Source organism: Trachypithecus francoisi, unplaced genomic scaffold, assembly GCF_009764315.1.
Source record: "Trachypithecus francoisi isolate TF-2019V2 unplaced genomic scaffold, Tfra_2.0 Lachesis_group16, whole genome shotgun sequence".
NCBI classification, from domain to species: Eukaryota; Metazoa; Chordata; class Mammalia; order Primates; family Cercopithecidae; genus Trachypithecus; species Trachypithecus francoisi.
In genome coordinates, this window is record NW_022681461.1 from 14,029,927 (window position 1) to 14,057,179 (window position 27,253).

At 44.1% G+C, this 27,253-nt stretch overlaps 1 protein-coding gene across 5 annotated transcripts; it reads right to left on the minus strand.

The window, feature by feature from the left end:
• Nucleotides 1-4,281: 4,281 nt before the first annotated feature.
• IDNK (IDNK gluconokinase) lies at nt 4,282-25,665 on the minus strand. 5 transcript variants are annotated; one of them, XM_033236972.1, is made up of 5 exons: nt 25,422-25,665; nt 21,808-21,905; nt 20,151-20,181; nt 19,405-19,491; nt 4,282-4,986 (listed from the first exon to the last, which is right to left on the minus strand). In XM_033236972.1, exons 1-5 carry the CDS (start codon nt 25,631-25,633, stop codon nt 4,635-4,637), a joined length of 780 nt encoding a protein of 259 aa, XP_033092863.1. In that variant the 5' UTR covers nt 25,634-25,665; the 3' UTR covers nt 4,282-4,634. The 5 variants fall into 5 exon arrangements, with proteins under 5 accessions (XP_033092863.1, XP_033092865.1, XP_033092864.1 ...); XM_033236973.1 differs by lacking the exon at nt 21,808-21,905 and adding an exon at nt 6,439-6,482 and having other exon boundaries at nt 4,295-4,986; nt 25,422-25,656; XM_033236975.1 differs by lacking the exons at nt 21,808-21,905; nt 25,422-25,665 and adding exons at nt 6,439-6,482; nt 24,573-24,809 and having other exon boundaries at nt 4,295-4,986.
• Nucleotides 25,666-27,253: the final 1,588 nt, after the last annotated feature.

Below are 27,253 nucleotides of genomic sequence, written 5' to 3' on the forward strand. Positions count from 1 at the left end.
AGATTATCTTTTCCCTGCAGCCAGACCCTCTTAGCCAACCCAACTTTCCCTGTAGATCAGTGTCCTTAGCCAGAAAAGGAATTCCCCACCCATCTCTTTGGTCCTTTCTACCTGCTACCTGTGATCCCTGCCAAATCAATCAGCCGCTTTACACGGTTGAGGGTTAGGTGCTCCCCAGTCTATCACCAACCCAAAGCACCACTTTAGAGACTGCACTTCATCCCTGGCCTTTCGTGAGTTGTCCAGCGGGTCTTTGGCGAGAACTAATCCAGTCCTAAACTTCACCTTCATTAAGATTCTCCCTGCTGCTGCCATCTAAGTAGGCTCAGCATGAGCAGGGGATCCAAACAGGGTCCTGGTTGTCAGACCTCACCCTGGGGCTCCCACCTCTGGGAGCTTTCAGAGGTGAGACCGGGGCCCCTCATGACAGATGCTGCTTCAGTGGGTTTGGAGGAAGCAGAAACAGGTCTGTGCTTTTCAGTTCCTCAGGTGACTCTAACAGGCAGTGGAGGTTGGGAACCACTGCCTTCCTCATTTTTTCCTCTGTTTCCTGGCACCATGACAGAGGGGAGACCAAAGGGTAGTTCAGCCGTGGAGCAGCTGTGGGGGTCTGCCTTAAGTCTTTTGTCAAGGAATGTGCTTTGGCATTCGTTATGGGGAGGGAGCTGGGACGGGGGCACGATCCAGCCAGAACGGATGCTGTTCAGCAGGTCTAAGTCCCCATGGTCAAGGCCTTTGTTGCGTCCTTTCTGTCTCAGGAGTTTAGTTGGTGCCAGAGAATACACGATGCCTTATCTTTCACCCCAACTGGACCCACCTGACAGCCAGGGCTTTGTGTCACAAGCCTCAAACCCTCCACGGTGCCTGTCACATACAGTCTGGACTCACTACTAAGCACAATGGATTGGTTGATTTCTCTCTCCACATGGCAGGGGGACTTATCCAGCTGGATGTGTTAATTGGACAACTTCTAGTGCCTGGCCCCCAAATATGAGGGTTGATGTAAACCAAAGCCAGCCAGAAGCTACTCCAAATAGCTTGGCAAAGGGGAAAATCAAGGGCTCCATATTTTCTTAGGCAAGGGCCCTCCACCAAAACAGTCTTTTTATTTCATTGGCATATAATTTATTTATTTCCTTCCTTCCTTCCTTCCTTCCTTCCTTCCTTCCTTCCTTCCTTCCTCCTTCCTTCCTTCCTTCCCCCCTCCCTCCCACCCTCCCTCCCTCCTTCTCCCTTCCCTGCTTCCCCCTGCCCTATTCTCCCCTCCCTTCCCCTCTCTTCTCCTCCCCTTCCCTCCCCTCTTCTTTTCTTTTCTTTCTTGACGGGATCTCTCCATTGCCCAGGCAGGAGTACAGTGATGCAATCGTAGCAAACTTCTTGGCTTAAGCAGTCCTCCCACCTCAGTGTCCCCTGAGTAGCTGGGACTACATATGCATGCCATCATGCCTGGCTAATTTATTTTTTTCACAGATGGGGTCCTCTATGTTGCCCGACCCGACCTCAAACTCCTGGGCTCAAGTGATCCTCTCACTTGGCCTCTGGGGTCACTGGGATTACAGGCATAAGCCACTGCACCCAGCTGTAGTTCCTGAGTCAAATGTGACATACCCTGGTGAATAGAAACGGGTAAATTGGTTCTGAAACTCAATCTCTGGCCAGAGCTAACCAGTGGGCCCACAGGTTGCCACAGGGTGCCTGTTAGAGTCACCTGAGGAACTGAAAAGCACAGACCTGTTTATGCTTCCTCCAAGCCCACTGAAGCAGCATCTGTCATGAGGGGCCCTGGTCTCACCTCTGAAAGCTCCACAGCTGACTCTGATGAGCAGCCAGGGGTGGGAGCCCCAGGGTAAGGTCCTGTGGCCCTGGTTGGGACCAAAGGATAAAGCATCTTCCTGGAGCACAGTACGGGGAAGGGCTCAAAGCTGGCCCATGTTGGTCAGATTTTGGCCTGCACAGCTGGTGCCCAGGTGAGCTGCCTGCCAGGAGGGCACCAGCACTTCTCACCTCCTGCTCCGCATGCCCCAGGCCTGCTGCTGCGGTGCTAGTGATGCATCACTGCCCATTGGAAAGTTTCATTTCATGTCTTGGCCATAGTGGCTCTAGTGCTTTTTCTTCACCTGCCTAGTGTCCATTGCTGATGACTTTTACACAGGACGGCAGGCAGGTGGACACGAGCCTAGGCTCACGGGGGTCTTTAGAGACCTTTGGTTCCTCTTTGTAGAATGAGGGCTACATTGGGTGGGTCAGCAAGTCTCTCACTTCATTCGTTTGAGTTCCACATTGGCAACTTTGTGATGGATCATGTACTTTTTATTCATCTGAAATGACCCAATTTATATAAATGTTTCTTTTTCAAAAACCGTAATGTAACTACTTTCAATGGAAAATGGACACTTACCTTACATAGAAGGAAAGTAAAAACAGAAACAAGAACTAGATAAAGTGATTCAATTGTGGGGAGACCGCATGTCTGCCAGGGGTCTGAGCCTGCGGCTGTTCTCTTTGTCAAAAAGGAAGCTTGACAAGTGCTGGAGAGGGATGAAGACACTCATACGAAACAGACACTCCCCATGTCACAGACAGGCAAAGCAACAGAGAAATATAAGGGGGATCCCTTCTGATCACATGTGTCGAATTATTTAAAGCCACACCTGAAATCACTGACATCTGAAATCACATGCCTTGTATATTCCCAGCAATGCTGCCACACACTTCGGCCTGACTGCTGAGATCTGTCTCCAGTTCTGATACTCTGCAAATTCACAGACAGGGTGGAGTAGGGCCTTCTCACATGATCCATGAGGACAGCTCCCCTACTTGAAAAACAATGTTTTTTTTTTCTGCTAAAATAATTGTTTTCAATCTTTATTCCACCAAAATGATGCTTTTTGTTATATCAGATTTTGTTGAGCTGGGCACTGTGTCTCATGCTTCAAATCTCAGCAACATGGGAGGCTCAGACAGGAGGATCACTTGAGGCCAGGAGTTTGAGACCAGCCTGGGCAACATAGCAAGACATTGTATCTTAATTTTTTTTTTTTTTTTTTTGAGACAGAGTCTCCTTCTGTCACCCAGGCTGGAGTGCAGTGGCGCAATCTCGGCTCACTGCAAGCTCCGCCTCCTAGATTCACGCCATTCTCCTGCCTCAGCCTCCTGAGTAGCTGGGACTACAGGCACCTGCCACCACGCCCGGTTAATTTTTTGTATTTTTAGTAGAGACAGGGTTTTACCATGTTAGCCAGGATGGTCTCCATCTCCTGACCTTGTGATCCGCCCATCTCAGCCTCCCAAAGTGCTGGGATTACAGGTGTGAGCCACCACGCCTGGCCTCTTAAATTTTTTTTTTTTTTTTTTTTTTAGTTGGGCATGGTGGTGCATGCCTGTAGTCCTAGCTACTTGGGAGGCTGAGGTGGGAGGATCACTTGAGCCCAGGAGTTCAAACATGCAGTGGGCTATGATCATGCCACTGCACTCCAGCCTGGGTGACAGAGCAAGACCTCCTCTCTAAAAAAGAAAAAAAAATTGTGTTGACCAAACTCTAATTTTTTAAAAATTGAAATGGAGTCTCACTGTGTCACCCAGGCTGGAGTGCAGTGGCACAATCTTGGCTCACTGCAACCTTTGCCTCCTGAGTTCAAGCAATTTTCCTACCTCAGCCTCCTGAGTAACTAGGATTACAGGTGCCTGCCACCATACCCAGCTAATTTTTTTTATTTTTTTATTTTTACTAGAGATGGGGTTTTGCAATGTTGGGCAGGCTGGTCTTGAACTACTGACCTCAAGTGATCCACCTGCCTCAGCCTCCCAAAGTGCTGGGATTACAGGCGTGAGCCATCGCACCCGGCCCAAACTCTACTTTTTAAGTAGCAGTTATTTAAGTTTCTACATTTAAATTACACACAGATACATAACACACAACCGCTCAGCACAGAGCTGGTGATCAGCAGACACAGTTCAAGTTGACATACTTTTAGGCAAAAGGCAAGAAACTTGGTATTGCTGCTGGTGAGTATGTTTGTATTATGCCATTTAAGGAACTGAACAAAGTTTGCTTGTTTTCCAATGACTACCTTTTGAGACCTTAGCTTAAGAAGTAAGCAGAGATCACGCCACTGCACTCCAGCCCGGGCGACAGAGTGAGACTCCATCTCCAAAAAAAAAAAAAAAAAAAAAGAAAGAACAGCCACCACTCTGACCACAGCTCCAGGAGAGTGGATTAGGAGGTGTGTGGTGTGCTGGGTGGTGGGTGGATGATGTACATGTTTATACTTCCAACACCAATTTCCAGGGAATGTCAAAGACAGCCAAGTTTCATTTATTTGTGCACATATGGGCATGAGCAAGAATGTTCTAAACAATGTAACGATTTCCAGCATCGATTACAGAATTTCCTCTGATCATGTGATGAATTTAAACTTCAATTTAAGCTGGACTTTTAAAACTCCCCTTCTGCTTCCCGATGAACCAGCATAATTCCTAAAATTACACCTAAACAAGTCTGTCTTGATACATTGGGGTTTGTTTGCCTTTAGAAAAATTTAGAATCTAGTATGGGCAAGGTGGCTGGAACGAGGTTTGGGATGGCACAAATATTTATGCTTAATTTTGTGTGGACCACTGATACAAAATGATTCTCACTTCATTTTTAGAGTTTCCATAATTGTAGCAATTATCTCTGAAACACTTTTGTCCACACTTATTTGAATAAAGTTTTCTGGAGCTGCTGGGGGCTCTAGAGTCTCGAACTGGGACTGCAGTAATTCAGGGGGCATAAAATGTCCCTTTCTTTTGAGTAAGCGTCCAGAGATGACCTCAAACGACCCACTCAGATGGACCACCAGGAGCTGCATCTCAGCCCGCTTTGCTTCCTTTCCCGACTCCTCGCACTTCAGAGCTGCGCCATCTTTTCCTTGTGTTAATATGTCTCTGTACATTTTCTTCAGGGCTGAACAGGCTAGAACCACATGCTGTCCCGAGGCTACATCTCTGTTTAAAAAACGAAAAAAAACAGAGGGAGGTTAAAGAATGAAGACATTTAAAAATAACCTCTGTCAATTCTAGGTGCAGGACTCCAGTCCTACTTCCTGCCAGTGGAAGGCATTAGAAAGTGGTGGTTAAGCATCAGGCAGTACTAACTGAGTTAAAGATCTTCTGCTAGTAGTGAACAATCCTGGGCGAAGGGATTTACCTCGCTGATTGTCAGTTCGTCATCTGTTAAATGGGGCTATCTAGGGTACTTGCCCGTAGAGCTGTCATAAGGCAAACATTGTTCAGCTGCTGAGTGTGGGAGGCAGTCATCCTGGGGTCAGGACAGGACTCTGGAGTTAAGAGTTGGTGCATACATTCTGACTTGGGGCTGGCTTAGGGATTCAGTATAAAGTTCTCTTCAGAATGAAAGTTCTGAAGGAAGGGGCCTCCCTTGCGTGTTTTTTTTTTCATTTTGTTTTGTTTGTTTTGTTTTTGCAGCCAATACATGGCTAGCAAACATAAAAATGAAGCCATACTCCTTTTTATGACTATAAAATGACAGTACTGTAAAAATAGACTCATGAGTGCATTATGTTAGAGACCCAGGTAGGCAAAAATGTTCAAACCTTGAAACCCTGAGCCGTAAACCCCTAAATCAAAACTCAGCCCATGCAGAGACAGGGCTGCCAGCCATGTCAATGGGTGTGAAAAAAGCAAACTGAATTTTTGTTCATTTAAGTATATTCTAACTTCATATGGCCCAGACGGTTTTAGATGGATAAAATATGACTTCACCTTAGAAAGGAAGATCCGTAACCCACTGCCGGCCTTTTCCTTATCCTTCTCCAGGTCCTGACCAGGACACCATTGGGGTCAGACCCACAGATGGGTGGTGTGGGGGGCACCCTGTTTGCTCAGGGGCATGCTGCAGAGCTGGGCAATATGGACTCTAATCCTGGCAGCTAATTACCTGTTCACTCACAAATGACCTCAGGCCTTGCTGGTAGTCAAAGCTTGAAGTAAAGGGAGGAAAAATTGATAACTCAGATAGGCAATAACAGAAGTGGCACCAGTGGACATTTTTTGAGCACTTACTATGTATTAGGTACTGTTCTATTGCCCACTCACCAACTCACTTACTTCTTACAATAATCTGTGGGTAGGAACTATATTAATTCCCATTTTACTAATGAAGAAACAGACTTATGGAAACCAAGTGGCTGATCAAGACTGCTAGCTAGTAACTGTGGAGCTGTCTAGAAAGTTTGTCTCCAGAGCCCGACGAAACTCCATGCTGCCTGTGGCTGGCTGAAATCGTTGTGGTTACTTGATAGAAGTGTAGTCAGTTTTTAGAATCCTTTACCATCAGTCAATTGTGATTTCAGGAGTGCATTTTTCTTTTCCTGTCTTTTCTGAGGGTTTTCTTTACTTGCTGGCTGTGGCTTATGCCAAGGCCCAGTGGTCTCTTACCTTAGTAAAATGTCATGCAAGTTACAGAGCCATGGAATCCGGTCCTGAAAAAAACAACACCAAAAACCCAGACACAAAGTGACTTCTCCAGGTATTGTTTGTTTGTAGAGAAACATAGTTATATCATGTTCACAAATGTTACGGTCCAGCGAAAGCTCAGTGGTGTGAGAAGCGGGCCATGCACAAGGCTGAGGGGCCAGCCCCTGGGCAGAAACATTTTCTTTTGACTGGTGTCAGTGGCTCTTTTCATAATAATAAAAATTGCCCTAAAGTACCAGTATGTATCTCCCCATCTTAATGTCCCCATTTTACATATGTCCTCCCTGGTTCTGATAAGTTTACAAATCTTTTATTGTACTGCATGTATTCTTCAGGTATCTCTGATCTCAAATGCAGAGAGATAGACACATAAACCCTAATGTCAGCTGTCCCCTGGTCCTATTCTTCAAACCCTCCAAAGGACAAAATTCCCTTCAGATAAAATTATTCTAAGAAATTTATATTTTTGCCAAAGAGAAGACAGAGGAAATTTACGTAGCCCATGCTACAGTGTTTCACAAAGAAATCTTCCTGAGACAAGTAAATTCTCTCCTCCTTCCTGGTGCAAATCCTGATTATTGGCCATAATGCATTGGAAAACAAAACAGAAAAACCTTTCTATTATTGAAAATTTTAAACACACTGAAAAGCAGACAAAACAGTACAAAGCAAACCTCCATATACCAATACCCAGCTTCAGCAATTTTCTTTCTTTCTTTTTTTTTTTTGAGACTAGTCTCGCTCTGCCGCCCAGGCTGGAGTGCAGTGGCCGGATCTCAGCTCACTGCAAGCTCCGCCTCCCAGGTTTATGGCATTCTCCTGCCTCAGCCTCCCGAGTAGCTGGGACTACAGGCGCCCGCCACCTCGCCCGGCTAGTTTTTTGTATTTTTTTAGTAGAGACGGAGTTTCACCGGGTTAGCCAGGATGGTCTCGATCTCCTGACCTCGTGATCCGCCCGCCTCGGCCTCCCAAAGTCCTGGGATTACAGGCTTGAGCCACTGTGCCCGGCCAGCAATTTTCTTTTGAGACAGAGTTTCGCTCTTGTTGCCCAGGCTGGAGTGCAGTGGCGTGATCTCGGCTCACTGCAACATCTGCCTCCTGAGTTCAAGCAATTCTCCTGCCTCAGCCTCCTGAGTAGCTGGGATTACAGGCAGGTGCCACCATGCCTGGCTAATTAATTTTGTAGTTTTAGTAGAGATGGGGTTTCTCCATGTTGGTCAGGCTGGTCTCGAACTCCTGACCTCAGGTAATCCACTCGCCTCGGCCTCCCAAAGTTTTGGGATTACAGGCGTGAGCCACCATGCCCGCTGGCTTCAGCTATTTTCAACCCACGATTAGTCTTGTTGTACGTATGGCCCCAACCACATCCCACATCCCAAATAATCCCATCCTAGATGATTTTGAAGCTGATTCCAGAAACATGATGTGTTTTTTAAAGTCCTTGCTTTTAGGCATTTGATTATTACCATTTTATTTAGAATTTTTGATTTTATATACTTGAGATGGGCCTATATTTTTAAAATATGGACCATATTAAATGTCAGTGTCAAGGCTTTACTAGCTTTATGAGTAGGATAGTTTTCCCTTTTGTCCTGTTCTTTCAAACAGCTTGTATATAATATATAATGTTTGATAAAACTCATCTGAAAAACCCCCTAGGCCTGGGGTCTTTTTTGAGGGGAGATCTTTGATTATAGATTCAGTTTCTTTAATGAGCACTGTATTGTATTCAGGTTTTCTATTCTTGATTCACTTTTGGTAGCTGCAACATTTATGATGGCAGGAAGAGACCACACTTAGCTGAGCCACCCTCCCTGCCTGCCCTTCCCATCTCTTACTACATCCTCTTACTTGGCTAAAGAATAAGAAACTTGGTGGAAGCCAGGCGGCCACATAGCAGGAGCAGATTCAGCTCATTTCAGCCCAGCTTCCAGGCCTCCAGAACCTTGAACACAGTTCATATCTGTAGGTTACACTCGCTGTACAACGTAGTCACTTTTTATCACCTTTATCATTACTTCAAAGGAGTAACATAAACAATCCATGCCCTTACTGTAAATTATACAGCTCTCTGGACCTTCTGCTTCTTAAGCCAAATGCAGCACCAGAATGGTCACATTTTCACTGGGGAAAAAGCAGGTGTCCCTAAGCAGTGTCTGCCACTAGATCACTGCCATCCAACCCCATTTTCCCCACAGTATTGATATTTTTCATTGAAATTATCCAATTTTGTCTAAGTCTTCAAATTTACTGGCATCAGGTTTTCCACATCCCTCTTTTTGTTATTCATCTCAATTGTGCTGCTTTCTTCTTGATCAGTCTCACTAGAGATCTATTTTTATTTTGTCAAACAACTAGCTTTTGCTCATAGTTTATTTTTTTTCCATGACATAGCCCTCAGGAGATCCTGAAAACATGTGCCCAGTTTGTTTTCACTAGCATTCATTTCTATTATTTCCTGCATTTATTTTTTTCTACTTGAACTGAACAACTAGCTCATTACTTTTCATTCTTGTCATTTCCCAAAAATGCACTTAGAGGCTAGTTTCCCTCTAAGTAATGTTGTAACTGCATCCCACAAATTTTAATTGATAGTACTTTTGTTGTATATTACTTAATATTCTATAATTTCCATTATGATTTTTAACTTATAAATTATTTATATGAATGTTAATTTTAAAAAAATTTTGCTTATTTTTAGAGTTCCCAACCATTTTGGTGATGTGTGTGCATTTTTATTATTGATTTTACAGTTCATTATAGTAAAAAATGTGAGTGGTATGATACTGATTCTTTGAAATTTGTGGCAATATTCTTTGTGGTCTAGTACATGTCAATTTTTGTAAATGTCCCACATGAACTTGAAAAGAATATTATTTTTCATTAATGCCTATGTCAGGCTTGATGCATTTATTCAAATCTTCTATATTATTACTAATAATTTCTTTTGTCTACTTCATGTATCAATTTTTCAAGGTATTTAAAATTCTTCCATTAGACTGAGAAGTTGACAGTCCACCCTTCTCTCTTTGTGTATGTTAGAAAATGTCTTTGTGCTTACTTGTGAATCAGATTTTGTTAGTTGGTGAAGAATTCTTGGTTGACCGTTTTCAATAGTTTGAATAATTATTTCATTTTATTTGGGCCTTTGTTGAGAAGTCTCTTTTAGTGTATTAGGCAATCCTTTAGAAAATATATCTTATCTCTGGTAGCTTTCGGTAGGAAAAAGCCTCTTTGTCTTTGAGTATTACTCAGTATTACTCTTGTCCTGCTCAGGACTTATTTTGCATATTCAGTGTGAGTACTCATACCCTGGAAAAGTGTTATTACCTATTTGAATATTGCCTTTCTCCTATTCTATTTACTTGGGTTCCTTTTAGCTATGCGGGAAGTTTGACATTTTATCATACACATCTATTCATTTTTCTTGAGTATTTTGTTTAGCTCTCTTCTTCATCCTGGGTAATATGCTCCAATCTGCTTTTCTTCTAATTCACTAGTTCTCTCTTCAGCTGTATCTAGTTTATTGTTTAATCCATCTGTTGATTATTTTTTATTTCTAATATTTTTATTTCATTCTTTTTCAAATTTTCCTGTTCTTGTCTTCCATTTGATTCTATTATGTCTAGTTCTTGGAGTGCAACATCTTACAATTACTGTTTTTGCTGATTCGCTCTCATAGTGGTCCATTTTCCCAGCAGTTTATAGTTTTTGATTGTAGTTTCATCTTCAGCAAAAGATTTTTTTTTTCCTTTGTGGGAGTCCTAAGTTTTGGAAACACTTTCACAGGCAGTTTCATCAATTCTAGAACAGTTTTATGTCAGTTTATAAGCTCGGTGCCTCTTTGTCATACAATGTGAATTGGGGTGTAGCAGGGGCTCAGGTTTCTCGAGGATCAGTTTTTTCCCACCTGTGGCCCAGGGAGGCAGCTAGATTTTTTGCTCCTTTTGAGTTCAGTGGGTGGCAATATTTTTAATCCTCATTCAAAGACAGCCCTTATATAAGGACTTTATATTCTACTACTTGACATCAATGTTAACAACAACAACAAGACTTTATGTAAGATACTCAGGTCCAGTTCCATGCTTCATACAGGCTTACAATCTTATCTCCCATCTCTACAGGGTCATCAAAACCTCAGTCTCCTGCCCTCCTGGCTTTTACATAGTCCAAAAATGTGGGGGAGTGGGTTATTCTGGTTTAGTTCAGCCTTGCCACACTTTAATTTTGGCACATGAGATGTTCTCGTTTTGCTTTGGACTTTGGCAATTTTTATTTTCCTTTGATCTTTTCCATGAGGAGCCTTTTAAGCTCTCCAGCTCGGTAACCACCTTTAGCTCCTGTGTATCTCCCCTGGGCTCAGGACATTTCTTATTCAGAGTAATTTAATCTTCAGTAAGTGCAAGGTCCTTCTACCAAGGCTATCACTTTGTGCTCAGCAAGTCAAAAACCCTCTAGTTATCTGGATCAACCCTTCATAGAAGGAAGAGGAGAATTAGAAATAATATTTCTTTTTCTTCATATCAAATAAAAGATTATTTTTAAAGCATTGTGTGCTAATGTAGGATTGAGGGTCCTGTAAGTTTACTAAACATAGAACTCTAAGACTTTACTTCCATGCACACACTATTTAACCAGAGATCACTTAGGAGTTCAAATGTAATAGCTACAAAAATCACAAAATGTACAGATCAAATGATGACAGTCACACAATTTACACAAAGTATAATCTAAATGTCAATAACTACATAATTAACATAAATCAATACTCAAATCACAACAGTTACTGTCATGTATGTACTTAAGAGCTGAAATGTACTTAACAAATGAAACATCTGTTTATGTTAGCACTTGTCTGGGGGGTGTATTTAGTGGAACAAGTGTGGTTTTTTGTAAACGCAGTAACAAGATGATGAGGCTTACCAGCTCCATATTTGCAGACCACATGGTCGATTTTTATAAACGTCCCACATATACTTGAAAATAATATGTGTTATTTACTTTTCATTAATGCCTATGTCAGATTTGATACGTTTATTCAAATCTTCTACATCCTTACTCATAATTTCTTTTGTCTGCTTGATGTATAAATTTTCAAGAAAGGTTTTTGAAATTCCTCCATTAGACTGAGAAGTTGACAGTCTGCCCTTCTGTCTTTGTGTGTGTCAGAAAATGTCTTTGTTTTGTGGTTAATAAAGCAAAAACTAAAGTTATTAACGTTAGAATATATGAGGAGACTTTATGTGCTCTTGGAGAAGAGTATAGATATTTAATGCTTATTATTGGCAAGGTTTTCTAGGACATCCTACTAAAAAACTAGATGTTCTGGACACTCTGTGAAGAGAAAAAAAGTTGGACAGTCTACATTTATGCAACTTGAAACCACCATTGCAATTCAGTGTTTTCTGAGCTTATGGTGGGGAATGGGGGAGAAGGCTGTCAAGGATTATAGGCTACAGGGATAATTATCTGGACTGACTGAGCTCTGCAGTATTTTTTGATGGAAAATTGCCCCTAGGGAGAAGCTGCCCCTTCAAGCACAAATTTGGATTTCCACTTTCCTTTATCCATTTATAAGGGCTTATTGTGTGTGTAGGGAGACCCAGCCACTGTTCTGGGTGCTTTAAAAGTCCAATACCCTAGACATGATCACTCTAAGTTTGACTAATTCCTAAGGTACCATTTGAACTCATCTTTCTAAATTCCTTTCTTTCTCTTATTCCCCTTGTAATTAGCCAAGCTTTTCTACCACATTTATGGGCTAATGAAGATGAAAAAGACAATACTGCTATACATCAGCTTTTTTTTTTGTTTTTAAATAACCTTCTTGTATATATTTTCTAAAACAGCTCCTCTGACAGACAGTTGTAATGAAGGAAGGCACTGGGTCTTGAAGCCTTCCCCATTAGCAGGAGGTTCTACTTCCCACTCTGGGATTCAACCTTATAAAAACGTGGCACATATTGGCCCACAGGAAGGGAAACAGTGGCCACATACTTGACAAAAAGGTAGAATAAGCATTTAGGGGACTGATTTCTAACCCCGGAGTATGTTTTCCATGAAAACGGAGGCATCTGCCTTCAAATCATAGAAATTATGTCAAGTTCTATAGAGCTATGAGTCAAAGGATTGATCTTCTTAGAGAAAATGAGGGCCACAGTGAGGTGCTTTCCTAAGGACTTGGAAAAGAAGGAAATACGATTGTTCTCTAAGCGTTAAATTTAAAGATCAACAGTTAAAAGGAAGGGGCAGAGATGTGTAAAGTCATGTGAAGGAGTTAGAGTGACTCCCAGGCTAGCAAGGCATCACTGTGATTCAACTTAATATTTTCACATACCTAGAGGAAGCGTGTCTGTCCCAGACAGGCTGGGCAGGCAGGAAGGCCAGAGCAGGGCACTGTAGATTGAAATGTGAAGCACTGTCCAGCGGACATGGAGCCTTGGCCACTGGCCTGTGAACATCATATTCTCATTAGCAAGCCTTTCCTACTAATGCGTGGTCTCGCATCACCAGATTCTTTGGTCTTAACTCTCCCATGTTCACTAGGAAACCTCTGATTGTATGTTGACTTCTGAAAATGTGGGTACTAATGTGATAGTTACAGGCCACGTAACAGTAGTATTTCTTTTGGTACACGATATCAACTGGCATTTTGGTTTATGCAGGAACTTGTAAACCTGATTAGTAGGGGTCTCACATGAGAGATGAATCCATATTCAATGTGTTGACAATATCAAGGAGGCTGGGCCTGCAAGACAGAGAGCCAGCCCTGAAGTCCCAGCTGGGTAGTCAACCAGCCTTTTCCAAGGTGTTCCCCTTGTCACTGTAGAAGTCTCTGGGTGGGACTTTAAGACAAATTAAGACTAGTGCTGTGGGCTGCGGATCTCCATTCAGCAAGAAGAATGCTTCAGAAGAGGAAGTGATTGGAAAGTTCTTAGGGCTGAATGCTAATTTACATGATCACACATCTACTTAGAGTTAAGGGGCAATTCGAACTATGAATGAGGACCAACTCAGAGATGAAATACACAGAACAAAAATAATTTTTTTTTGGCATGAGTAAATGTTCATAATGAGTTTGGGGTGAACCAAAGAGAGAGGACAATTTGTTTAAATACCAGAATTTCTTTCTCATTAGCACAGGCACAAACTTGCATTTTGCTCTTTTGCTCAGATTATATATTCTGCCATTCCATCTGCACAAATATTTCTATTTGCTGGTGCTGTGGAAATGGAGATCAATCTGTATTATTTTATGGCTTAGGAAACAAATACACTTTTCATTAAGCTGAGTGTTGACTATCGTATTCATTATACTTTCTATGTGCCTGAAATATTTCATAAGAATGAAACAAATTAAAACATATAACAGAAAACATATTTGGGTAATAAGTTTTCTATCTTGCATACAAATAAATAGAGCTTTACTTTGAATACATGTTTTTTCATTGTTTTAATAGTGCCTTAATGGATGATTTAGTCAATAATAAAGCACATTGCTTCATCTAGTCATAATAAAATTTTTCAGAATCTCAACTATGAAAGCCATAATAAATATAAAACTATTTAAACAAAAATAGGTGCTTTTAGACATCTGCCCTATCGGAATTTATGGCAGACCAGACTAATGACCATGCACTGTGTGCATCAGTCATAAAAACAATAGAGAGGGTTGGAAATAAAACAGCAGCACTTTGAACGTGATTCCTGAAATTTCCAAATAGTGAATCATAATTCAATAATTATGAACTTTCCTTGGAGGCTCCCATGAAGCCACAAGGAGAAATGTTTTCCCAAAACAGCACCAGTGTGGAAATTCAAGTTCTAGTGCCTGACCTGCTTCAAGCCAGGGCACCATGCCAGTGCCGTCATGACCCTTTAAGTCAGTGCCTCAAACATCCTTAAGGCCTAACCCCTATCATGGATGCGCTTGCGGGGAACTGCCTGCCCCTCTTACTCCTGCTGTCACTCTCACCCTCTCTCTAACCCTTTTCTTTCCATTTAACCAACCTTGATTCACTGCTTGTGAATCATTTGTTTAATGGTTGGATGATCAGGGCCTTTAACACAGTAGGAAAAGTATGATCTTTGAAGTCAGAAAGACTCCCCTTGCTGTGTGGCTTTGCTTGAGTTACTTAATTTCTCTATGCCTCTCTTTGTTCATTTGTAAAGTTGGGATCGTATATAATTCATTGAGCTGCTTTGGGATTTAAATAAGAAAAGGAATAATTTTTTGGTTGATTTAACAGTTGAAATAAACAGTACTTATTTCCAACTCTGAACTTTTGAAAGAGTTTAAATTCACGAATTTCATAGGCACTGGGCCTTAATTCCACAAACACTAAATGTTAATACATGCAAAGCACCATACTGAGTGAGCACTGGGGATAAATATGAATGGTGTGGTTCCTATCGTCAAAGGGAAGACGCAAATGAGTAAATAATCTATTAAGTTACTTGAAGGGCAGTGATGAGGGCTGTAGGAGATATACTAAGAAGGGCTATGATAACACAGCAGGAGGACAGGCTATTTTTTTTTTTTTTTTTTGAAACAGAGTTTCGCTCTGTCGCCCAGGCTGGAGTGCAGTGGTGTGATCTCGGCTCACTGCAAGCTCCACCTCCTGGGTTCACGCTATTCTCCCGCCTCAGCCTCCCGAGTAGCTGGGACTACAGGTGCCTGCCGCCATGACCGGCTAATTTTGATTTTGTACTTTTAGTAGAGACAGGGTTTCACCGTGTTAGCCAGGATGGTCTTGAACTCCTGACCTCGTTATCTGCCCGCCTCGGCCTCCCAAAGTGCTGGGATTACAGGCATGAGCCACTGCACTTAGAGGACAGGCCAATCTTGATCAGGCCTTGGAAACAGTAGGCCTTGGAAAGAGTAAATCTTGAAGGATAAAGAGAATTTCAAGACCTTGACTGGCCTGCTAAGGAGTGTGGACCTTATTGTAAGGGTGCTAGGAAGGACCTAGACACATGAGCTCCAAATTTTATGTTCATAATGAAGAAAGGGGGCAATTGACATCTTTCTACAGTGAAGAAATTGGAACAAGAAGGAGATATTAGAGCAAATTCACTAAGCTCTGCACCTTCCAAACAGTTACTGTGGACAATATAATAAATTATGAAAATCAAACACACACACACAAGTCTTAGGGGAAAGAGAGGAGACAATCCAAATGAGCATCTCTGCCTATGGCTCTGATGTTCAAGGTTTTCACACTCCAGATCAAGCTTGTACAACCCACAGCCCGCAAGCCCTACTGCGGCTTTGAATGTGGCCCAACATACATTCGTAAACTTTCTTAAAACATTATGAGATTTTTTTTGTGATTTTTTTTTTTTTTCTCATCAGCTACCGTTAGTGTTAGTGTATTTTACGTGTGGCCCAAGACAATTCTTCTTCCAATGTGGCCCAGGGAAGCCAAACAACTGGACACCCCTGCTCTAGATAGTCCCTACATGCAAGGATGGGGAAGGCAGTGCACTCCCGACTCCCAGCCCAGTGCTCAGAGGTGAGCACAATGAATACTCCAAGAAGGGTTAAATCAGAATGTCATGAGGCTAGAGAAAGCTTTCTTGGCCTATGGAAACATCTCAAGAAATTAAGTGTCTTTTGGAAGGGAATGATGGGTAGAGAACAGATAATGGTAGAATATGGATGGAGAGAGACAGAAGGAAGGTGGGGAGTGGGAATGGTGGGGAGATGGGTGTGTTTTACCTTACGTAAAAGTATATAGAATGTTATATACTGGCCGCCCTCCAAAAAGAAAGAAGAATAATTCCAAAATTCAATTCATAGATATTTTTGGAAGATGAGACCAAGGGTGATACAGTTTATGAAAAATTTTTTTAGTACTTTCCAAATTTTCTATACAGGGCAAATATTACAATTATAATCAGGAGATTTTTTTTCAGGACTTTTTTTTCTTTTCCAAAAAAACCCTCTTTTCAAAATAGACTTTGAAGTTGAAGTCTACTCAGTTGTCACTGTAGGCTCAGATAGGACACTGAGGGCCAGGCGCCTAGGGGAGACTCACTGACTAGTAGTTTTGAAATTCTTTATTATTAATATCATGATAATGCTAATAATTTATCACAGCTTGGGTAGACTGTTTCTAGACTGGCACTATCCAACACAGCTTTCTGCAATGATGTTCTATAGCTGTGCTGTCCAATAAGGTAGCCACTAGCCACTCATGGCTACTGAGCTTTTGAAATGTGGCTGGTATAACCCAGGGACTAGATTTTACATTTTATCTATTTTAATTAATTTGCATATATTTTTTTCAGACAGAGTCTCACTCTCTTCCTCCAGGCTGGAGTGCAGTGGTGCAATTACAGCTCACTGTACCCTTGCACTCCTGAGCTGAGGCCATCCTGCCACCTCAGTCTCCCCAGTAGCTGGGACTACAGGCATGCACCACTGGCTATTTTTTTTTTTTTTTTTTTTTTTAGAGACAGGGACTTGCTATGTTGCCCAGGCTGGTCTCAAGCTCCTGGCCTTCAGCCTCCGCCTCCCAGAGTGCTGGGATTATAGGCTTGAGCCACTGAGCCTGGCCTAATTAATTTACATTTAAATAGCCTGAGGGAGCCCTTAACATGTTCCACTCAGACTGCAGCTCTGAGCCTTCTGAACACAAAACTCTCTCTACATCCTCCCTAGATTCTTTCTTAAGGGAGAACCAGGGCCTCTGCCTTGGACATGGACACGCTTTGATCCATCCACAGGGGGCTTTCCTCAGCTCTGTAGCATGGGGGCCGTGTGGGGAGGGTGGGGACCGGTTACCACGGCAACCAGGAGCTGTGTTGGTGCCAGCACAGCTGTGACCCATATCTTCAGTCTTAGACTCATTGGATTCTTATCAAGAATGAAAATCATCTGTCATTCTACCTCTTAAGAATGTAAACCATCTGGCGTTCTACCTCCTCCTCTCTCTATTTTGCTTATCTCTAAGGTCTGGCTAGCTTGTAGTTTTTTTTTCTGAAAAAATTTAGTAAGTAACTTGTGTTTCTTCCAGTAATCTTTTCTCCTGTACATAAATTTCTCTTCTGAATTCTACCCCCAAATCCATACAGTCCACTTAACAAGCATCACTTGTGAAGAAAAGGAAGACTATAGAAATTCCATTTTAAAATCTATCAATTTTGGTTGCTTTGTTATTTAACTTACCTTTTATTTGCAGTCACCAAACAGAAACCTAAAATAACACTGGCACAGTCACATTTTATACACTCCCTTAGAAATGGTTTATGTTATTGGCGTGTATATATGATTTATGTTGTGTGTGTATGGTTAGTAATAATAATTTTAAAACGTGATATTTGTTGAATGCTATAGGCACTTTTCTGTGCATATTTTTTTGTATTATCTCATTTAATACTCCCAAGAAGTCAATCAAATAGATCCTGTTAACATTCCTACCTCACAGGAGAAAAACGGGGCACAGAGAGACTAAGCCCTTTGTCAAGGTCATACAAGCCTGGTGGTGGACCTAGGTTGCCTATGTTTATTATCTCTCGTTTAGTATCAACATGATTACTACTCTCTTTTATTACTGCTCTGTTATACTATTATTACTCTCTTTTATAGTTCTGTTGCCCTATCTTCTAAAATCAAATGTTGCAAACCTGTGATGATTCAAGGCCTGAACCTCTACAAACTCAAGCTGCACCCCCCAGTAACAAACAGAATTGCACTCTTGGGGTGCTCTAGAATAGACCTAATAATGGTTTAATGGCTCAAGGCACAAAAAAGAAAAGATAGTGAGCCAGGGAAAGGACACCTGGGGGTGAGCCCAGCCCCACTGAAAGTGAAAACAACAGTGTTGGTCTGTGGCCAGTTCCATTCGTTCTTGCTCTTTGGACACCCTTAGTGCGTGGCCCCAGCCTTTGACCTGCCCTCATCTCTCCTGAGTTACGGTCAGTTATGCCAGCGAGGACAGTTTGTAACTCTGGTGTGAGACACTCTAGGGAATGGCCTTACAGCCTGCACCCAGGAGAGTGCTATTCACCCATTCATGCACTCGAAAACATGCCACAACTGTTTTCTGATGTTTACTATGCGTCAGGCCCGGGGGGTACAATGGTTAACAGGAACAGCCACAGTCCCTGCCCTTTTAGGGGTAAAGTCTAGTTGCAGAGACAAACATTAATCAAATTCTCAGACCGTCAGTTGTTGAGCTGCCACAGGGACAAGCGCAACAGTGAAATGGCACCATGAGAGTCCATCATGGAGGTTTCACTTCCCTGTGGGAGTGGCATGGGTGCTGAGATCAAAGGATGAGAAAGGCTAGCTCAGGGAAGAAGGGAACAGGGATCCAAAGGCCCCATGGGAGAAGTGTTTCAGTGGGAGGGACTGGAAGAGGCCAGGGTGCTCCCGTGGAAATAGCGGGGGCTGCATGGTTTCTAAAGAGGCTGGAGCCATGTGGAGGCGACGCCACGCATGCTTAGCAGTGTAGGTGTTTGGTCTTGATCCTGAGGTTAGTGGGAAGCCTCTACCGGGTCATAGGCATGACCAGATTTGAGTTTTCAACAATCACTCTGGCTTTGGGGTGAATGCCAGAGTACAGTGATGGTGGCAGGCTGACAGCACCTGGGAAGAGATGAGGACTTCCCCATGTATGAGGCACAGGGAGCCTCTGCCCTCTCAGGAATTACATTCTGCAGGTTAAAATCCCACAACAAGGTGTTTTGGCAGAACCTGTTCAGGCTGGGGCAGAGGGTGGCAGTGTTCCTGGGGCCGAGTTCAGACAGTTGTTCAGGACTGGAGCTAACATATGTAGAGGGTCTACTGGGCACCTGGCTCTTTGAAGCCCCTGTACAGTGACCTTAGGACTCAAGAACTCTACTGCACCAAGTGCTGTAGAGATCTCATCCTGTCACCCAGGTGGAACAAGTGTGATGGACACAGACAGCAACTGTTACCTGGTCATTGAGCGGTATCCCTTTTCCCATCTTCTTTCGATTTTCCTCCCGGTGATAGTCATCAGCATCATAGAATTTCCATCCCAGCTTTAAGAACAAAGTGAAAGGGTGTATGTGGCAGGCAGATGGGCCAATGTGACAGTCATTGTGGGGTTACTAATAGGCAGGTGTAGAAACAATACCACCTGCCTGGTTCCCATCAACCCCAAGGACAACCCCCAGGAGGGAAGCACCTTGTCATGCCATTTCACAACCCCCACGACTGGGGCTGCCACAGTCTCCTTTAATTCATTACTTTTTTGTGTGTGGGAGACAGAGTCTAACTCTGTCGCCAGCCTGGAGTGCAGTGGCTCAATCTCGGCTCACTGCAACCTCCGCCTCCTGGGTTCAAGTGATTCTCGTGCTTCAGCCTCCCGAGTAGCTGGGACTACAGGCAAGCGCCACCATGCCCAGCTAATTTTTGTATTTTCAGTAGAGATGGGGTTCACTGTGTTGGCCAGGATGGTCTTGATCTCTTGACCTCGTGATCCGCCCACCTCGGCCTCCCAAAGTGCTGGGATTACAGGCCTAAGCCACCGCACCCTGCCTATTCATCGCTATTTGTAATCACCAAGGAGAAAAATGAAATTGCTCCAGTGGGGTTCAAAGCCATGTGGAAGTGTCCGTACAAAGCAGAAAAAAGAGATGCAAGGAGATCAGAACACAATGGGACACGCACTTGGAAGGCGTTAGGACAGGTTACTAACCTCAGATGCCAGCAGGGCGCCCACGGTGGATCTGTGGAGAGGACACAGATGTTCTCATTACTGCCCTGCTCAATGTGTGGAGCTTCCTTCTGTGCAAGGATGTCTGGGAAAAGGATGGCTGCCCTAGCAGGAATTTAAACACCAATCACGGTGTAATCCTAAAGCAGTGATGCCCGTGACCCTGGAGTCTGGAGACTGGCCTTAGCTGATCCCCGCGAATGTCAATCAAGAAATAATTAGTTAACACTATTTTTTTCTCAAAAGGCAATATACAAGATCTCATTAAACCCAAAATTTTTCTTCAATAATCAGTTTTTGGTCCCTGTTGTATAATTTTGTGTGTGTGTGTGTGGGGATGTTGAATTCATAAAGTAATAAAATTCTGTTGAGAATATTGAGTGGAGGGGTCTGATGGAGGATTTAATCTCTAGCAGCACCCATGTAAAGTTCAGGGCACTCATAAAAGCATAAAAACATTTTTGGAGTTTAAAAGAGACACACTCCTAAAATAAAGGACATGGGTCAGTATCTCACGGATCACTGGCACTTGTTAAGACTGGGAGTTAAACGTTCTCTGTGCAGAGCATTTGGTAATATCTGTTCATACTCTACCAGGCGGCATGTGCTAGTGAAAGGGGCTCGGGACTCGGGACTGGAGATGGGGCCACAGTTGCCTTCTGCCACTAAATGACTGAGTGCTCCCAGCGAAGTCACCTGTTCCTTTAACCCTGAGTTTTCTCACCTGTAAAACAAGGGATCTGAGCCACACAATGTATCCATCCACCTACATTTCATTTGTTTATTACAAATGAAATTTGTAATACACCTACCCAGGATGTAATGGTAAGCTCACTGAGACATGGCCTTAGCCATCCTAAACAGTCTAGTACCACAGGGTAGGGGTGGAGGCCAGCGGACAATGACCCATAAAATGCTTTCTTGCTTTCAATGTTTAAAGTGTTGCCCGAATGCCAATTATTTAAGCACCATCTTCATAATTTTTTACTTATCCCCATACTGTTTTATCATGCCCTCTTAAATTTTGCATCACATTTTGATGTTTTTATTTAATTGCTTCACTTTTAAAAATTAAGTAAGTGTGTTAAGGAAACTTTCTTTCATTCCCTTACACAAGAAGCTATCATCACTTGCCTTGAACAGAAGGCACCTGAAAAGCTCTATGTAATGAAAACAGAACAATGTGATTAAATTCTAGCTGGACACTGTTGCCTAACAAAGGTCCTCTTTCTTTCACCAAAAAGCCATCAGAGAGGTGTTAGACACACTTGTACCAAACTGAGATCTTGATGTAACCAAAGGATTGCGAGAGCAATGAAACCTTTCCCGTTATGTTCATTCTATTGAAGGCTGCTCAGCGAGACATGCAGCCTATGGATGAACAGACCATCTCAGCCAGTCTCCACAGCTGGTGAAGCCGGAAGTATGCATAGCAGAAATCACACTTAAGACCAAGTTAGGTTGGGCGCGGTGGCTAACGCCTATCATCCCAGCACTTTGGGAGGCTGAGGCAGGCGGACTTTGGGAGGCTGAGGTAGGCGGATCACTTGAGGCCAGGAATTTGGGACCAGCCCGGCCAACATAGCAAAACCCCGTTTCCACTAAAAATACAAACTGAGCTGGGCATGGTGGCACACACCTGTAACCCCAGTTACTCCGGAGGCTGAGGCATGAGAATCGCTTGAACTCAGGAGGCAGAGGTTGCAGTGAGCTGAGCTCACACCACTGTACTCCAGCCTGGGCGACAGAGTGAGAGTCTGTCTCAAAAAACAAAACAAAACAACAACAACAACAACAAAAAGACCAAATTAGATTAGCCATGAATGAATATGCCATCCAGTACTCATAATCTGAAAGTAGAGCTAAAGAGATGTGGGTGAAGACTGTCAGGAAGAAGATGGGAAACAAAAAACCACGGTCTGGACTCTTGAATATGCACCAAAGACCCTGGCAGAAATAAGGCACCGTGCTGGGCCCCAAAATATGGTCAGACCCAGGATTACAAATCAAGATTTGGGGTCTATAGGTCTCCAGTGAGTTGGTCTAAATCAGGAGCAAGGGACTTAAAAAGACAACACAGGCCGATGGGGGAGAAGGAAGGGATGGAGAATCAATGAGAAAGATATTCAAAAGGTCTGAGCTTGTTTCCTCAGCAAAGAGAAGGACACCTGGAAGGAGATGTTAAGGGTGGCTTCACTAAGACTGTGAAAATATAAAGAAAACTAACAACACTGCCACCCACTCAAATGCCTGCCATCTTCCATCCTTTTATTCATTCATTAAGTCATCAAGTATTTAGTGAGTATCTATGAAATGCCAGGAACTGTTCTAGACACATGTATCAGTAAACAAAAAAGAAAATGATCCTCTACATTCAAGTGGGGGAAGACAGTAACAAACTGAGTACTTGAGGTCACTGTGTTTTAACAGTTATAAATGGAGTCTTTCTGTTTTGAGACTATTGTTCTCTTCAGTCATTAGGCTGTGACAAAGATTTTTCTAAATGTTATGGAGTATAATTTCAAAATCCTGTAGGGCTCCAATAGGGGTTCACAAAGTCACTAAAGAACTTGATGTTGCTACATCTGATGATGAATATAATCAAGTCTCAGTCTTTTTATTACTCAGCTAGTCAATAACATTGAACACATCTCCCTGAGGCTGAGCCACCAGAAGGCTCCAGGGTTCAGTTCTTTTTTATCTATACACACTCCTTTGGTGATCTCAACACCTTAGGTCTTTAAGTACACCCACACAACAATGATTCCCACAGTCAGATCTAAAGTCCCTCTCCTCTGAACTTCAGACTTGGACATCCAACCACCATCCACTTGATGACTGACTGGCTGGTAAAACTCACGATATCCCACACTGAGATTCTGAGATTGTCTTCCAAATCTGCTCTATCTACTGATTCCCCATCGCAGTTTGTGGCAACTCCCTCCTTCCAATTACCCAGGCCTAAATCTTTTTTTTTTTTTGAGACGGAGTCTCGGTCTGTCGCCCAGGCTGGAGTGCAGTGGCCGATCTCAGCTCACTGCAAGCTCCACCTCCCGGGTTCATGCCATTCTCCTGCCTCAGCCTCCCGAGTAGCTGGGACTACAGGCGCCCGCCACCTCGCCCAGCTAGTTTTTTGTATTTTTTGAGTAGAGACGGGGTTTCACTGTGTTAGCCAGGATGGTCTCGATCTCCTGACCTCGTGATCCGCCCGTCGCAGCCTCCCAAAGTGCTGGAATTACAGGCTTGAGCCACCGTGCCAGGCTGGCCTAAAATCTTGAATCATCCTTGACTTCTCTCTCGTCTTCTTACACCCCACATCCAGTGCCCAAACACATATTTCTGACTCCGCCTTCAAAATATTGCCAGCATATGACCACATCTCTTCACCTGCATTGTTTCTGACTTCATCTCCCATCATGCTTCCCCCTCACTCAGCCACAATGGCTTCCTTCCTGCTCCTTAAAGAAGTCAAGCCTTAGCCCGGCATGGTGGCTCACGCCTGTAATCCCTGCACTTTGGGAGGCCGAGACGCGTGGATCACCTGAGGTCAAGAGTTTGAGACCAGCCTCGCCAACATGATGAAACCCCGTCTCTACTAAAAATACAAAATATTAGCTGGGCGTGGTGGCGGACACCTATAATCACAGCTACTTAGGAGGCTGAGGCAGGGGAATTGTTTGAACTCGGGAGGCGGAGGTGGCAGTGAGCTGAGATTCCACCACTGCACTCCAGCCTGGGCAACAGGAGTGAAGCTCCATCTCAAAAATAAATAAATAAATAAAAAAAGAGGCCAAGCCTCAGAACCTTTGCACCAGCCATTCCCTCTGCCTCTCCAGCCCTTTCCTCAGCTAGCCACATGGCAGACTCCTCGTCTTTCAGGTCTTTGCTCAAACACCACTCCCCCAGAGGAGCCTTCCCTGACCACTCTGCCTGGCACTCTTGGTTCCGCTTACTCCAGAGCATCTCACCAATTCACACACTACATATATTCATTTACTCTGTCTCCCATACCAGAATGTAAATCCTTTGAGGGCAGGGATTTTATCTGTCCTGTTCACTATATGACAATGACATAGAGTAAGGATTGAGCTCAATAATTACTGAGTACATGAATATCACAAGCTATACATCATAGGGATTAGACCCCCCTCAACTGATCCAAGACTCAGAAGGGCACATGAATTACCCAAGCCCACACGGCCAGACAGCAACAGAACCAAGACCTAGGGCTCTTCACTCCTGTTACATCACATGATGCCAATGATTTTACATTCTCCAACTGATTCAAATCATATGGCAGCTAGGGATTTGGGGGCTCCGTGTTTTATTTCAATTTCAGTTCAAGATTTCTTATCTTTGTGGCTAAGAACCCTACAGCAATTTTGGAAAGCAAAACCCATCTACCTGGAGTAAGTCTTTACACCTGACTACACGGACCACAACATGGGCCGTTCCTGATTCAGAAAATTCTAGAAGGGTCCTATAGGCCCTTGAAGGTTATAATGTTTAGGTGATCAAGTTCTATCCTTTGCTGCCTGTGGTCGAATGTTGCAGCAGCTGTCTTTTCTGATAAAGGGCACGGTTAGACTTTGGTTTAAACAGGGAGCCAAATGTTAACTCCTCAGTCTCCAAGTTAGCATACTGGGCTACCTGTGTGGTTTCCACAATTCTCTCCTTTCTTTCCAAACCTTCAGGAGCTACCCTCCATATTAACGCTGTCTCCTTCCAGGTTAAGCTGATGAAAGGAAGGGGAAAACGATTCACTTTACAAAATCGAATCGGAGAAGTCCGGGGCCTCACAGGAGGAGGCCGCTGTGTGTTCAGACGGCCAAAGGTCCGTGAGAGCCTGGGCCTTGGTTTGCGTCCTCTCGCTAGAGGCCGTGCGCCCTCCCGCCTAGCCCCGACGAGGCGCCCCGAAACCGAGCCCGGCGCCGCTCGCCAGGCCTCCACCTGCGCGGCCCCGCAGCCGCCTCTTCAGGAGCGGCTTCCTCCCTGAGCATGCGGTCGCTGCAGCCTCCCTGTCTTAGAGCGGGAACCCTGGGCTCGGATGCGGTCCCAGGATGGGCGCTCTCCTAGCAGGCTGGAGGGCGGGGAGAGTGCGCAGCAGCCGCGGGCCTCGGTTTCTTCATCTGCGAAGGGAAGGGTGGGGGGGTCCCCACGACCCCATTTCACCGGCACGGACGGCGATACGTCCGGCCTCCGCCGCGCCCGCAACGTCTCTCCCGGGCGCCCCCCGCCCTCTCCCGGACCTACTTCCCCGAGCCGCTCACGCCCATCACCAGCAACGCGCCCGGCGCCGCCATGACCCGAGCCTGGCTCCTTCCCGTCGCCTTCCGGGCCCCGCCGGCCCCGGCCTTCCCGGCGCCCGAGGGGCGGAGCCGCTCCCGCCCAGGCAGGGCGAGTGAGGGTTGTGCCCCTCTGCGCTCCCCCGGTTTCCCCGCGCCCCTTTTCCATGCTTTCCGCATCCCTTTCCCAACCTCCCCATCTCTCTCTCCTGCCCCTTCTTTTCCTCTCCCCTCCCCTCCCTCGTTCCTCTTCCCGGAAGTGAAGCGCGCGCCCGGCCTGGCACTGGCGTCTCCCTGGGCTGCCCGTAGTCGCCCAAAGCCCCGCCACCTGTCTTCCTACTGTCCTGGCCCCTCTTGGTTCCAGAAGAGCCTCACCCTGGCAGGCCGGATCCTCATCCACCCATGGAAAGCATTCATTCATTCATTTATAAAAATGTTCTTATAGAAAGAATAAACGGAAAATAAGACTCATACTTTCCCACGCCAGGCAGCAATAAGCAGCACTTCCTAAAACGACACCCCTTTCCCCGCGCCCCCGCGTAGATAGAGGGGTATGAATATTTTGTAAAACTGCGATCAGGCCATACACAGCGTTTTGTAATCTGGCCTTTTGTCACAATAATAAATGGCGGCCATCTTTTGGTGTCAAACTTAAGGTTGAGGGTTGACCATAGCAGCGTATGTCATGGCTGTGTGGCTCTGCTATTAAATCCAGCTCTTGTTGGGACCTTAAGAGGACGGAGCTCCACTTTAAAGTGCCCATTTGCTTTAAAACAATGTGTTAATTATCTGTCGTTTGAACTATTTGATTAAAAGCACTTCTAACCCATTTGGCATCACCACCTTTGGTCTTTTGTTAACCAAGGTCGTAGGTATTACTCTGTGTCCTAGAAAACAATAAAAGTGACATAAAAGCATTTATCTAATGAATAGTTCAATTACTCCTGCACAGACTTTGTTTTTCATCTACTTAGCTTGAGTAGATGAGATTTCAATCTGGATGGGGGCTGTACAGATGAAGAAATTGAGGCTTGGAGAGACATGTCTTACAACTCAGTTATGGTCAATACTCATTTCTTGAACATCTACGCATTTAAAAGATTACCCTCTAGGCATTCTCAAGCTTGATAAGAGGAATAGATGTGTATGCAAATACTTTAACTTATGTCCTGCTTCGCTAGCTCAGTATGAAAAAAAAATCTCATATTTCTTTCATTGTTCAAATCAGAATTATTAGCAGAAAATCTGGTTCTTCTCCTTGGATTTCTTTCCCAAGACATGTCCAAGGATCTTAAACTTGCTGTGCTGCTCAGGGTGGTGGCAGGAAACAGCATGCTCAAATTGGGGCAGGTGAACAGAATTTAACAAAGGGACTATTTGCAGAGATGTGGGTAGGGTCAGAAAAAGCAACTGGGGCAGAGTCCAGATCTGAGTAACCGAGAAGTGTTTTCACTCTTAAATAGAAAGGGGCCGATGAGAGGGAGCCTTTATATGAGAAGGGAAAATAATGGAAGGAGAGAGACAAGAGAGAATAGACCATATAGGAAGAAGTATCTGACAGGACTGTAGCCTTAGGAAGAGAGACAGACATTTCTTGTTGACCCAGCAGAAAAATAATCAGGAGAATAAATAACCTCTCCTCCCCTCCTCTTGCACTGTGATCTGCTAGTGGCCATACCCCACCCGTCAAACCCAATCGGAAGGTGGAGAGCTAGGAAGTGCGTTGGTGCCCATGCATGCCAATTTCCTGGGCTCAGAGCAGGGAAGAGAACGGTAGAGATTGTATCTGGAGGGACCAAT